General features: G+C 39.2%; 1 protein-coding gene across 1 annotated transcript; it reads right to left on the bottom strand.

The window, feature by feature from the left end:
- Positions 1-8,764: 8,764 nt before the first annotated feature.
- On the bottom strand, positions 8,765-11,216 carry npy2r (neuropeptide Y receptor Y2). The gene is made up of 2 exons (XM_074662573.1): positions 11,145-11,216; positions 8,765-9,901 (listed from the first exon to the last, which is right to left on the bottom strand). The coding sequence occupies exon 2, from the start codon at positions 9,875-9,877 to the stop codon at positions 8,765-8,767; it is 1,113 nt and encodes a 370-aa protein (XP_074518674.1). The 5' UTR covers positions 9,878-9,901; positions 11,145-11,216.
- Between the last annotated feature and the right edge of the window lie 3,420 nt (positions 11,217-14,636).

Genomic DNA, 14,636 nt, shown 5'->3' with positions numbered 1-14,636 from the left:
TTCCTAGATCAATGAATAAATATTTATAAGATTAGTCTGAATGCTAACTGTAATTGCAGCCAAGAAAACTTGAGCAAGTTGAAACTTTGTTTGGTCACAGGAGCTGCCATCTAGAGCCAGGAGAAGTTGTTTTTTTTTTATTCTTTTTTAAATTATTTGGCCACGTGTGGTCATCAATATCTTTTGACTTATACAACATTCAATAATCAGTGCTAAATATTCACTAAAGCCTCGTTTCCACCTAGCAGACCGGTGCGGTTTTGTCTCGGTACGGAGCGCATTTTACGGCGTTTCCACTGACTTATCCCAGGACAGATCCCCAAAAACCGAGACAAGCCGTCCAACTTTTTGGGACCCTTTTGTATGGGTGCTAGACTGAACCGATCTGCTCTCGGAAGGTGGAGCAACAAACTGCAGACCATTGATTCATCAGAGGAATCGGCACTTACCCCGACAGCGGCTGCATTTCTCCTGGTGGCACACAGACTTCTCTGAAACAAAGCTGGATTGCACTTTGTATCAAAGAGCTACATGCCAATCACAGAGAGGACGAAATGCTGCATGTCTTCCAGCTATGCTTTTAGTTTACTGTGTCGCGTTTTTCTTCTTTGTTGGATTTATTAGTGGGGTAAACTGTGTCGCGTTGCTATGGCATCATACTATTCTTTAACAGCCGCGGCTTTCGGCATCCGGCTTACACGCCGCCTACCACGAGAGGGCACAGTTTTGCTGTGGAAACGCAAACAGGATCAGGTTTAACTGTACCAAACCATGCCAGACCATACTGAACCGACCCAGACTGCTTGGTGGAAACACGGCTTAAGAACTGGGTCTGAGACCTGATTCATTTGACTCCTGTGGACAAAGAGGAGAAGGGTCAGATTAAGTGCCAAAGCGTCCCCTGAACAGGTGGGTCTTCAGATGTCTCTTAAAGTAGAAAGGGACTCTGTGGATTTTATGGAGTTGGGTAATTCATTCTACCATTTGGAAACAGCAGAGTAGAAGAGTCCAGCTAGAGGTTTAGAGCCGTGCTGGGCTGGGAGCATCGGGCATCTTGCGCAGGTAGAGCGTAGCAAGCGAGAGTAGAGTCCTGGATGAGGGATTGCAGTTACGCCGTTCATATCACTGTTATGTAAGCTAGAAGAAGAGCTTTGCATTTGATTCAAGCTGCCACTGAAGGCCAGTGAGGAGAGACTCAAAGCAGGGGGACAGTATCACTTGTTTCGGGTTTGGTTTTCAACATTATATCAGGAAGTATTCGCATCAGAACAATCAAACAGTGTCAAGGAGCTGAAGAATTTCAAGTGCCACCATTTTTCTAGGGTTTGTGTTTTGACTACACCAGTTCTGATACATTTTCTGCCACACTGTGTTTGACTGCAGACTCCACTTAATTATTCTGCATGTGGAATAACACTAATTGAAAAAAAAATCAATACTCAGTGGACTGACACAATGTCATAAATCATATATTAAATTATGAATGGAAAACCAAGAGATGGTCAGGGGGAGCAAGCTAAGTGCTTTCTCCCAGAAAAGCCAGAATACAATCAGCCAACCAGGAGGAATTTAATTAGTTGTCAAAGCTATTGTTCATTTGACTTGATTAGAAAAGTATCCCCCTCCTCAGGGTACACTTTGTGGCTGCAGCAGCTGCTCAATAATGTTGGACAGTTAAAGGAACAGCTATTGATTCAGCGCTGAAAACACCATGAAAGTCCTACTAAAAACAGAGATGCAGAGCTAATGTCCCTCTGCCTCGAGTCCTCACGTACACACAAAGTAAATCAGTGAGAACCTGGTCAACAGGAAGGGCTCTTCAAAACCTGAGCACCGGTGTAATCACTGTAAAAGCAGATAGTGGTAATTATTCTCCCGCTGCAAACAAAGACGAGACGGGGAGGGGAGGAACTCCTCTCGTCCGCCTAATAAGAACGCCGGGTACGGCTTCCTACCGGAGCCATTATGAAAACACTCACAAACATCTACATATATCTGTGACTGTAGGTCAAACACATAACAAAGACCTCAGTGCATATCAAAGCTTGAGACAAAGTTAGATATATCAAAACCCTATATCAGAAATCTCTTGTGCTTCATGTACCCAACAAGTGTTCATTTACGTGTTTGTGGTTCAAGCCTGCATCATTAATAATAACTAAACTTTCCAGACTTGGTTTAATTACTGCAAATTACCATTATTATTATCTTCACCCAGGCTGAAGAGCATAATGACAAGTCCATCAAATGTAAATCACACAACAGTTTCAGAATAATGAGAATGTATCCACATGAGATTCTGATGAAAATAAAAAGAAATCAAAAGAAAAAGCACAAAAACTCCAATTTCCCTGTGGATTTGCATCTTCATCCTGATTAACCCCTCATTAAGACCTGCACATTGCAAATCTAACACTGAACAACCAAAAGAAACATAACATGTCTATGGGACTTTCACAATACTATTGTTGGGATCAGTTTTACTACACAAGACATGTCACTTCACAGCTCTTGTCACTTTGAACAAAAGCGTCTGCTAAATGAAACTGTAGAAGTGTAGCAAACAGGACAAATTTGCCAACAAACTCTGGTGAAAAGACAGCTTTTTATTCTTGATGAAGGGAGCAACCATCCTGGATTCAAGCCAGGGGTAACAGAAGTCTTTTTTCCGATTTAGAACTCATCAAGGCCTTTTGAAAGTCTGCTGCTGTGACTGAAACTAGCACTTACATATCTTTTCAACCAGCTTCATGAGGAATTTTGTCAAAAACGGTGTTAATGGTTGCTTATTTTTGACTCACATTGGTCACTTTGATGGCAAGTAGCACATCGATTCATTCATTGATTTTATGTCAGGCATGTCAGGCACATTGTGTGAAATATACTGACAGACAAATGATTTCTTGTATTTTCTGCTCATAGTATACAGCGTGCCATCCATGGTGTGCTGTATATAATGGTTCCTGTAATTAATGCCGTCAGTTCCTGATTGCTAACACCAGGAGAGTTATGTTTGGTTGCACTTTGAATCATTCACACTGGTTTCAGGCATTATTTATTTCATAAGTATGTCCGGTGATTGCACAGATTGCACTGTTATCTAACTTTTCTCTTGGATATAGAAAATTCACAAAACACACATTTTCCCCACATGTTACTCAAACAATAAAATGTTAAACACCTTTTATGGGTTTAATGTAACCATCATTGGTTTGTGATAATCAAACATGGTTTGTCGACCGAGTCAGGAGTGAAGCAGCAGATATCTGTGCTGTTGTAAGGAGCAGAGGGAATGTCTGAAGAGTTAGATATTGGCTCTTGTTCAAACTTTAGAAGTGCTCCATTGATACTAATGGGCTATCCACTTCACTTAATAAACTGAGAGTGCAATGATGGCTGAATCACTAGCCAGGGTAATTGTTCTAATGAGGTTTAGACAAAGATAAAGTGGATCTGAGATTCTTCTCTTCTCTAAAGAATCACTCAGCGAACACAGTTCTACTTTTAACATACTTCTTGAAATTTTGATTCTCTAGGCAAGCACTCAATTTGGAGTGAGAAGAGAAAAGTTGGAGCAGCGTTTGGACTTAGATAGAGCAGGCTTATAATTATTCCCGTTCTGGTCAAATTTTTGTATCTGATCCTTTTTACAATACCAGTTGAAGAAAGGACTTTACTCTCCTGCAATTTCTTACCTTCAATGTAGATGTCACAGAGGTGTGATAGTGGGACCAAGAAATTCCAAAACTGTGTGTGTGCGTGTGTGTGTGTGTGTGTGTGTGTGTGTGTGTGTGTGTGTGTGTGTGTGTGTGTGTGTGTGTGTGTGTGTGTGTGCGTGTGTGTGTGTGTGTGTGTGTGTGTGGGGGGGGGGGGGGGGGGGGGGGGTTAGTTTACACCTTGTACACCTTACACCACTCTGTATCTTCCTCAACACACAACTCAACTCAGTGGCCAAAATTTAGTATGAAGAAGTCAGTATGCAAAACCTCCCTGGATCCCTGGATGTCCTGCTGATCCCGGAATTTTTTTTCAGTATGCAACAGACCAGTCCACCTGGCATACTGTTTCCCACAATGCACGGCGCAAACGCTGTTTGTCAATGCAGGTGGTATATTAAGGTGAATCACCGCCATCTAGTGGAATGAGTCAGCAATATAACTACAACAAAACAACATTAACGTTATATGGTCCGTGAGATAGAAGTGAAGTCTAGATGAAAAGAGGTGTTTACCATAGACTGTAAAAAAAATGGACGTCATCTTGCTTGGCTCGAAGTGAGGTCACCACAAAAACTGCTCCCCCTGGTGGCTGGCTGCAGTATAGGTCAAAAATCCAACTCTCCAGCCATTCCAGATGGGCTGTGGTCAAACTTTAAGAAAGGAATACACCTCGTAGAAATATTTCTCATGTCTGATTGTTGTGGTGATTTAAAGATATCACATGTAGACATTCACATGTAGTATGTAGCAAGCGGTTTGGAAAACAGCCAATGTATGCACCCACAGACAGACACCAACATGGTAGAGGCCACAGAGTTTCACTGTGCTGATTTGCAGACATTTGGAAAAGGATGCTGTCACAAGGACATTTCCCGTGCCGTGTTGTGCAATGTAAACTCGTCCTTTCATTCAATGCTGTATAATTACGAAGTTCCGATTATTCAGAGAAAGATCAAATTATAAAACATCTATGATAGAAGGACGCAAGTATCCATCCATTAGCACTGGGTTAAGAAGTTCTCTTTAAATTTTCTGCAAGCTAACTCGTCACTGAGTACCATGGATGATTTTGAAAGCATAAAATACAGATGGCCCATTGGACATTCCTGGTAAACAGCATATATTGGTTTGTGTGTGTGTGTGTGTGTGTGTGTGTGTGTGTGTGTGTGTGTGTGTGTGTGTGTGTGTGTGTGTGTGTGTGTGTGTGTGTGTGTGTGTGCAAGCTTCATGCACAAATCAGAGCCCAAAGTGACCCACACTGTATCTGCACAGTTTTGAATTGGCACAGATCAAATTACCTTACATGAAAAGGAAAGAAAAAGTTTACAAAAAAAAAAACAATTCCTTTCTTTGAGCCTTTTTGTCTCTTACATTGAAGTATTCACTGACAGCCAGTTTCTATGGCAACCATTATAACAATCTTTATTCATACAGGGGGGTCACATCACTGAGATTTATGGGACTTTATTGGACTCATTTATAAAGAACAATAAGACTGAACTTTTATTTTGAATAAGTTATATTAATGTTATATGCAATGTGAACATGTGAATTGTGGGTGATTTTTATTGAGATTCCATTTTCCTTTTTTCTTTTTTCTTTTTTCTATGGGTGGAATTACTCTTATTCTGCCATGACCCAGAATCAGATTGAATTGAGTTGAAATGAAATACTTGATTGCTTGACTCACAGTGTGGAAGGAGATGCTAAGTTAAATCTGACAACCCTGTAAATGAAATTGCCTCTTTCAGTGACATAACAGAGGTTATGCTGTCATTTTATGTCCTCTGCCCGTGTGAAAAATTTCTTATTCTTTCAGCTTGGAACAGGTACAAGCAGTGTTTCAGCAAGGAAAGGAAATGATTTAATAAACTTTGTGAAGAGTCTCAAGAGCTTTACTTTCAAAAATGGCATAAAAACACTGAAGTTGGGGGGGGGTCCTATTTCTTTAAAGGTGTGGCATACTGTATACCTGATTCGAGAATTTCCTTCCCAACATAAAAAGCTCCCGTGAAGAACTTTAGGTTTGAGTTAACTCTGGGGCCCACATGTGGACAATACCAACCTATTTTGTATAGTTGCTGATTTGTCCTGCACTTGTAGAAGCAAGTATTTTTACTGCCCTATGCCATCAAACATCTCACATGTTGTGAATCTTGCTTTGGATGATTTTGAAAAAAAAAAAAAAAAAAAAGGAAAAACTTTACTTTTATGAAACTCCTCATTTGAAAGATTTCAGGCCTTAAAAATACATTTATCAAAGTCTATGTTCCCACTGATGGTCTCAGGAGCATAAACCATAGCAAACATCACATATCAATCCAGTCCCTGATTTTACACCAAAGTGTTGCTGGGTATTATTCCTGCTGTTTTTCTGGTAATATCTCTTCTGGATTTGTACCTCACAGCTAAAAGCAATCTCAATATTGCACTCTCATTAATGTTAGGACGCTCTGAAAAGTACACCTGGGGCTGGAGCCACAAAGCAGGATTGAAGGTTAATGACGAAACTGTGAACTCTGGGTTTTCAGCACAAAAACCACAGTTAACTTCTTTACAGGGTGGCCCTGAAATAGGTTATTATTGCACTTATTTATGCCAGAAGCTTTTTTTTTTTTTGATACAGTATTATTTTCTGTTTTCTGCTCCTTTCATTTCCTACTTTAACTGATATCGGAAGAGGGAGAAACACAAAGGGTCAAAAGAACAATCTTGTTTTTGTCCCAGTGTTTTCATTTCTGTGTTGTTTATTAGTGACCCATGTCTTTACTCTTTGCCGTTCATTTTTTACTGACGTTTCTAAGGTAAGTCAGTTATGCTTCCTATTTTATTTTGTAGTTCTTGCCCTTGTGTGTCTTGTTAAGTTTTACTTCCTGCTGTTGTGTTTCCCTACACTTTGATTAGTTTCACTGCTGTCCCTTGTCCACACCTTTTCCCACTCCAGTGTGTATTTAGTCTGTTTTTCTTCCTGTGCTGTCAGATCATTGGTTCTTTCTGGTGTTTGAACCTTTGTTCCTGCCTCCAGTATTCTTCAAGGTTTCTCCTCCTGCTCCCCGTGGTTCCCTCGCATTTTCAACTGGACCTTTACCTAAACAATTACAGTGAGATTTTGTTTATTTTATTTTATTTTATTTTATTTTATTTTATTTTATTTTATTTTTTTGCATTTCTTTATATCTTAACACTGCCCATGCTTTTTTTTCATTGTCATCAGGAAGCAGGACATTTTGCTTTAGATGTATGGGGCAACAGTCTCCTTTTTTTTTTTGTTTTTTTTTTGTTTTTTTTTGTTTTGTTTTGTTTTTGGATATCTGATCTTGGGTGCTGCCTGAGAAGAAGAATTTTAAAGAAATGTTGCCACTTCTTGTAAAGCTCCAGGTAAAACTGAAGGCAATTCAGGTAGTTCAGCTTTCAGCAGCCAAGATCTTCTTTGTTACACGTGGACTGTTATGGCTGGACAGTCTTTGCATACAGTTCAGGATGAAAATCGATCATAAAGAATTGCTCTGTCTAAAGAAGATGTCCCAGGAGAGATGCTGAAAGTGGGTTGGTGAATTAAAGGAAAGCTCCAAAGGTTGTGTTGCGTTTTTTTTATTTGAGACTGAAAACATTCAAATACTTTCTAGAGAAACAGATCACATTAAACAAAACCATACCAGCAGTTACTCCAAGGACAAAAACAAGTTTAATCCACAACAGCTTTATTCAAACACTAATGGGCTGAAAGGTACAAATCAGTAAAGACAGCAATCTTGTAACCCATCGGCACAAGGTGACAAGGTTATATTCCCCGATCAGTTCTGGGAGTTTCAGTGTAACCAGTCAGCAATAAATAATTTCCATCCAGAACTTCCTTTTCTGGTGGCTCTTTACATTTTAACAACAGTAACTTGGTGCTAAATTTGAAGTTGATTTTTGAATTTGAAGCCCTTTTTAAAAATGTCTTCCAGCACAAATTTCTTCTAAAAAGAAGAATATCATTCCATAAAAGCTGGGACACTGTATACATTTTGAAAAATTAGATTTTGGTGGTGTGCAAAGTACTTACATCTTGTGTTCACCAGAAAAAAAAGTACAAAGAAAACTTATTCTGTATTTTGCTTTATGTCAATGATGTGCAATATGAAAAGTTTCTGCCAGCATCAGCACCAGAGAATTTTTTTTACTAAGTTAATGAGTCCAGTGAGCCTGAGTCTCTCAGCGGTAATGATGGAAAGAGGTTTATCGCTCTGTGAGAGGCTGTGTAACTGAATAGCTGAACAATATTAGAATTAAGTTCCTCTGCTCAGGATTACAAAGAACTGGGGGATTTAATCGTCTACAGAACAAGCCACCACTGAAGGATTCAAAGAAATCTTTGTAGAAAAGGGACAGCCAAAAAAAAAAAAAAACATTGATGGCCCAGAGGTCCTGCAGGGCCCTCAGGTGGTACTGCACCAAACAGAGTCTCTCTCATGGAAATCACTGCAAATCATGGACATTGTGTCCTTTATGGTGTAGAGCTTACTTAGAATGCTTACAGACCCAGAAAGGTGCTATTGATGCAGAGCAAAATAAACAGACTTTGAAGCATTTTGAACATGTTCAGATTGCTTTCCAGGGCAGCCATGCAACACAATGTCAAACCACATTCTGCATGTATTTCCACGGCATTGCTCCGTAATGGGAGAGACCGGGTGCTAAAATGGTCTGTCTGCAGTCCTGACTCATCACCCACTGAGGACATTTGGCTCATTGTGAAACACAAAACTAGAATAAATCAGCCCTGATGTCAACTTTGAATACAACTGACATAAAGCTGTATTCATGTTTTCCATCAAAAAATCAAACTGCTCAGTTGAAACTTCCCAAGGTTTTTTTTCAGTATTTTTAATCAAGTATTTACTTTAAACAATCTCAAAAACATCAAATTCTGCTGTTTTATGAATATGTTACACAGCATCCCAACAACTTTGGAACTGGAGTTGTACCGTGTTTTCAGAGGTCAGAATGCCGACAAACCAAATACAAACAACACAATCAAAAATCCGGAAACTTTATTCATTTTAAAGATTCGTTGATCTGCAGTCTGTGTAAATTTTGTCCTCATCTTTTTGTTTCTCTCTGCCATTGGATTGTCTTTGCCTAAAACTGAAGGGTCGATAGCAGTTGAACACAGAGAGAAAGGCTGTCCTGTAGTTGTTGTTCATCCATCCATACAGGATCGGGTTGGCAAATGTGGAGCACATAGCCATAATGTGGAAAACAGTAAAAAGTAGCTTAAAATCCTTCATGTACAACACCGTGCTGTCGATGTCAACTGCCAACTGGAATGCATGAAATGGCAACCAGCTGACTGCGAACACCACCACCATTGTCAGCAGCATCTTCATGGTCTTCTTCCTGCGATGGTTCCTGTCATTTCGACCTGCACAGGCCATGTGGTTCTTCAGTTTATTCCAGATGCGGATGTAGGCGACGGACGTGACCACCAGAGGTAACACGTACTGAATCAGAAGTGCTGTTATGCTGTAAATGCTTCCGTTCATGCTGCTTCCCGGCCACTTCTCTGTACACACCTGGATTGACTCATCAGGAGAGAGATCTATTGTCCCATACTCCCTGAAAATGGCGAGTGGGCTGGCTAGCAGTGCACTAACAGCCCATGTTATAGCAATGACCAGGGCACACATTTCTTTGGACATCTTGGTCTCTGTGTGGTAGACAATGCTGCGGTGGCGGTCCAGGGCGATGACGTTTAAAGTGATGATGGAAACGTGGACAGCAATACCTTGAGCACAGGGCAGCATGAAGCACAACACCTGACCAAACTTCCACTCACCGTACAACGTGTAGACAAGGGTGAAAGGCAAACACAGCGTGTTCACCAGCAGGTCTGCTACAGCCAGATTCACGATGAAGAAGTTGGTGACAGTATGTAGATTTTTAAACTTGAAGACAACATAAATAACCAAAGAGTTTCCAATCACTCCAAACAGGATGATTGTGCTGTAAGCCAGGATGAGAGCAACGCGAACTCCAACCAGCTTTGTGCTGTCATCCAGCTGAAAGAAGTTCTCCTCCATCATTGTGTCTGCAGTGGAGCAGCAGTTTGAAGACTTCAGAAGAGGCAATGAATCTTCAGCTTGGGTTGTATTAAGTTGATCTGCTGTGTCCATGGCTAACAGTCTCCATAAGTCACCCTGCAAAGAGATGAACAACAGCTTCAATAAAAGACAAACATGATCTGGCTCCAGATGACTACTCTATACTCTAAAACTGCTCACTGGTGTTATGCGATGGATACATTCTGCATTCACATAGCAACATGGACAAAAAGTCCAATGAATAATAATGAAATGAATGTCATCTATTGGCTGAGGAACAAATTTTCTTGACATCACAGCTGGTTAGTTTCTGTGACAAAGTGCTGAATAAAATGTGCATCTTGAATGGCAAAGTAGTGAATAGCCATAGAAAAATTAGTTGGCAAGACCAATTTCTATTTTACAGCTGTTCGAATGTGAAAAGAGTCACTGTAACTGTGAGATTTCATTTCTCAAGTTCATGTTTGTGCCTGCTGTAAATAGAAGGTTTGGTCACATTTGCTGAAAGGGTGTAATGATTCAAAAATACAACAACAAGATTTTTTTAAAAGTCCAGGGATTTGTTTCAGGTTGTGTGACTTTGCTGAATTGTAATATTAAAACTTTCAAAATCGCAAAACCCACACAATGTTATCTTTAGTGTTACATCAAATCAACTTTTCCAAATTTGACAAGGTCTGTTGAATTTCAGCAAATGTCACAGCGACACACCAGAGATGATGCCTTTAACTGATACTGCAGAGTGAAAAATGTAACAGAAGCTGTGGATACTAACAGCAAACAAACATTTTGAACAAATTGAGGCTGCAAAACGATCCTCATATGGCTGTACTTTCATTTTTCTCTGCTGGACTATGAAATTAATAATATATATATACCTTAGCTTTGGTATAAAAAAAATAAGTAAATAAATAAATAAAAACCTTGAAAAATAAATACATTTTATATATATATATATATATATATATATATATATATATATATATATATATATATATATATATATATATATATATATATAGACACACTTTTTTTTCATTTATGACCACTGGATTTTCTACTATGGACGTGAGGTACCACTGCTCAAAACTATTTCACTATTTGGGGGGGACTACTTTTACGCAAGCCGTAAGACCATCCTAGTTTTCCTGGAATATTATGTATCCGATGAAGTGACGTTAGGGGTTACATCTACAGTTTTCCATTAATCTAGCGGCAGTTTGTTTTGTTTAGAGGAAAATGTCTTAATGTCATTCTTTTTGATAATAACAAGCAAACTTAGCGACACGTGGTAATTTTCCAGACTGGAAATACAAGAAGAAAGATGAAATCTACTCACCTAAGTCTGTACAGCGAGATTTTCAGAGTCTTCCCATTGTTTCTGCCACCACTAAGGTCTTACGATATTTTTCCAGAAAATCAAAATGGTGCGAAAAAAACCTTTTACAGAAAAGATATTCCTGAAGAGGAGCATCGAGCGCGCAACTGCAAAGCGCACATTTGGCAGCGCGTACTGAAGAGCGTTTGTGGGGGGTCGTACTACCTGTCCTGTGACTGAGAGGAACACACACACACACACACACACACACACACACACACACACACACACACACACACACACACACACACACACACACACACACACACACACACACACACACACACACACACACACAAACACAAGAGGAGGGGGATATGAGAAGCAACAGCATATACATTTTTTATCTCAGCACCATGCTTAACACTGGCACATGACGTCTGAAAAATGAAGAGTAAATTTTGAAACGTTTGCCCCAATTACTTAAGCTATGACGTGTGTGAGGAGTTCATAACATAAAGGGTGATGCAACCGGCTTTGGGGTTAAAAAAAAAAAAAAATGAAAATGTTACATGTGCAGAGTGTGTCCCTGCATACAAATTAATGAATTTGCCCGTTAAGTGTGACGGATCAGGGTCTGGTTTGTAAATTCCTTCTCAAACAGAAACAGAAAGACATAAGAAGAACTATCTCCTTCCTTACTTGATGTCTTATTTTCCCCCTTTAAGAAGTTCCTCCATCTATTATTTCTTTGTCTGGGATCAGTGACTTGTCCATCCATCTAACTGTGGCAACTGTGGGGCAAAAAACTGTTAAGCAGGAGTTCGGATTTGGTTTTCTTTGCTTATTAAATCCCCAGAAACAATACTATTTTTCTGCATTTATCTGCTTGCTGGTGACACCTTCATCCTGCCAGTCTGTCGACCACAGAGCCAGCACAGACACACTGTATAGTATTTACTCCACTTTAACAAAGAGTGGCCTTTTAATAAGAGGCTCAATGACCAGCGCAAGGCTACTATAACCAAACATTAATAATGCCTTGATAAAGACAAATGCAGTTTTGCTCAGACCTTCTCTGACAAATCACACTTTTCTGTCATGGTCAATTCTTGAAACTTAATTCATTTTTCAACATCCACGTGTATGGTTGACCATTTAGCTGACTAAATCATCATCATCAGATTTCTTTGTTAAATGACAGAGTCCACTATTCAGAGTGCACTAAAACGCAGCCGATCCATTTCAAACTGTTGAGCCTCAGGCAGGTAATTAGGCTCATAATTTGATTACCATTGTTATAAACCAAGCCACCATGTGGCCGTTGGAAATTAAGTTAATGTCCAGCAGCATCCTTGGAAAAGACAACGATACAGATGGAAGTGGTGTAATGAGGAGATGCAGAAAACACATTGATATTCTGAGGTGGAGTGGGCTCCGAGTGATAATTTAGCTGCTTGTCAGTGCGAACCCCCACCATAGAAAAAGAAAACCAACAGGGCTTTTAGAAAGTTTCAGGTGCTTAAGATTTTAGCTTTTTAATTTTTCTAATTTTTTTTTTACATTCAATCACATTCATGCACATTTTTTACATACAACCACAGATGTAAGTTGTGTTATTATTCTTATAAGATACAAGATTTAAAAAAGTGATGGCAAGTAGACCTTTACAACAAAACTAAATTAACTAAGAGTAATGGATTCCTAAAATCTTAGAATTAAACATGCATTCAAATATTTTAACCATAACAGCATAAATCAGGCAAATACATTGCCTCTAAGTTTAACTTGTCTTCACAGCCCTGATTCAGGTCTATGCTTTTACTGACCTGTTTTAAGCCAAACATGCACATTTACTCATCAATATAAGAGGTTGAAGATTTTTAAAACTAATCAAGAATATGTTACATGTGCATTACACATCCCTATCCAACAGGTGGTAGCAGAGAGGTACATGTCATAAGATAAAAATCTCGATGTGCAGGGTGATGGTCCTTCAGAGTGAAATTGTGCCAGAGCTCCTGTTTGTAGGCAAGCGGCAACTATTATGAGGAAATAATGAAGTGCTAAAATCTGCAGTTAGTCGATTGTTCGCTTGAGGCTGTCTCCTGTCTGAATCGCTAATTACTCTAACGACACACGATGAACAGAATGTAATTTTTTTTTCAAACTCGTCAGTTTAGAAAATATTAAGATTGCAAGCTCACCCAATCAGCGTCACAGCGCAAAATACTGATATCCATTTATTATACAGTGTATGTTCATAGCTGACCTTTTAGACACCTTCATTGCTACTTTATATCAAGGGAAACATTCAGTTTTGAAAAATGAAGCCGATGCGGAAGTGCCAAAAGTTGCTGTTCATCGAGAATCCACTTGAGGCTGGCCAAGAAAGACCAGAAACCACATACACACCAAGCCAAAATTAGACTTCTATGACATTAGAAAACCTATTCACAGTCTGGTTCAAAAATGATGTGCTAATTATACACTAACGCTTCTTATCGGGGCAGGGGGTCTATCTCGGTGGTTTAGATGATATTAGGATTGTCTGATTGTCAAATCAGAGACACAGATTAGCTCAGGTGACTGACGGGCTCCCTATAACTGTTGGAAAAGAAGCTCAAAGTCTGCGTCATATCCAATATGGCTGCATCCACAGGTTGGCTTCATTTCATTGTTGATTTTGTGGAGGCTACATCCATATTTTATTCAATCTATGCTTTACACTTTGATAACTAAACACAAACACCAATGTTCAATCAGCTCAACAACACAAATCAGATCAAATAGATGAACACACAGTTGTTACATTTGTCTTTCAGTGTGTAGAGAGCAGACAGAGGAGGTGTTGACGATGAAAAGAAGTTGCGACCTAGGATACAGTTCAGAATGCACAATAAGCTATCAAGACCCTTTATCCTTTACCTCAGAAAAAGGTAGGTCACCAAGTAAACTCATTCACATTACTGATTTCCTCCAACTTTGAGTGTGTGCAGTTCTTGTGTTTAGTTAATTAGTAAAACCATGCTGCAAACAGATAACAAACTCACCAGAATGGAGCAATAAGGTTTGTTGATAAATTGATTCATAACTGATTCATGCTCATAACTGAAGTGAACCAATGTTGACATGATGTCTGTGAAGCCACATTATTCTTTCTGAACAGCACAGACTTTAATGTGTTAAACTACTAAGAGCCCTCATGTCAGATTACTGACCAAATGTCACCTTTTCTTACAAGGCTGCACAATGCTGCATAATGTCACGACCACCAGAACAAATGTCAGCTTAAAAATTTTCAAAATAAAAAACATGCTTTTACCTTTTATAGAGTTACATTTTATATTGAATACACAAACACACCTTACTTTGTGGTGTTTTTCTAGTTTAGTGAAAAGCTTTTTGAATAGATTTTTGTTTTTCTCCCACTTTTTTTTTTTTTCAAATTCAAACCCCATGACTGCAGGAGTGCATGATTACTTAAACAGGCTGCCTTATGTTTTGCCTTTA

This window comes from Halichoeres trimaculatus, unplaced genomic scaffold (genome assembly GCF_033239565.1).
Source record: "Halichoeres trimaculatus isolate MK-OKI-2021-1 unplaced genomic scaffold, fHalTri1.1 fHalTri1_scaffold_2, whole genome shotgun sequence".
In the NCBI taxonomy this organism is placed as follows: Eukaryota; Metazoa; Chordata; class Actinopteri; order Labriformes; family Labridae; genus Halichoeres; species Halichoeres trimaculatus.
The sequence above is the reverse complement of the archived record's forward strand: the minus strand, read 5'-3'. Positions and strand labels throughout refer to the sequence as shown.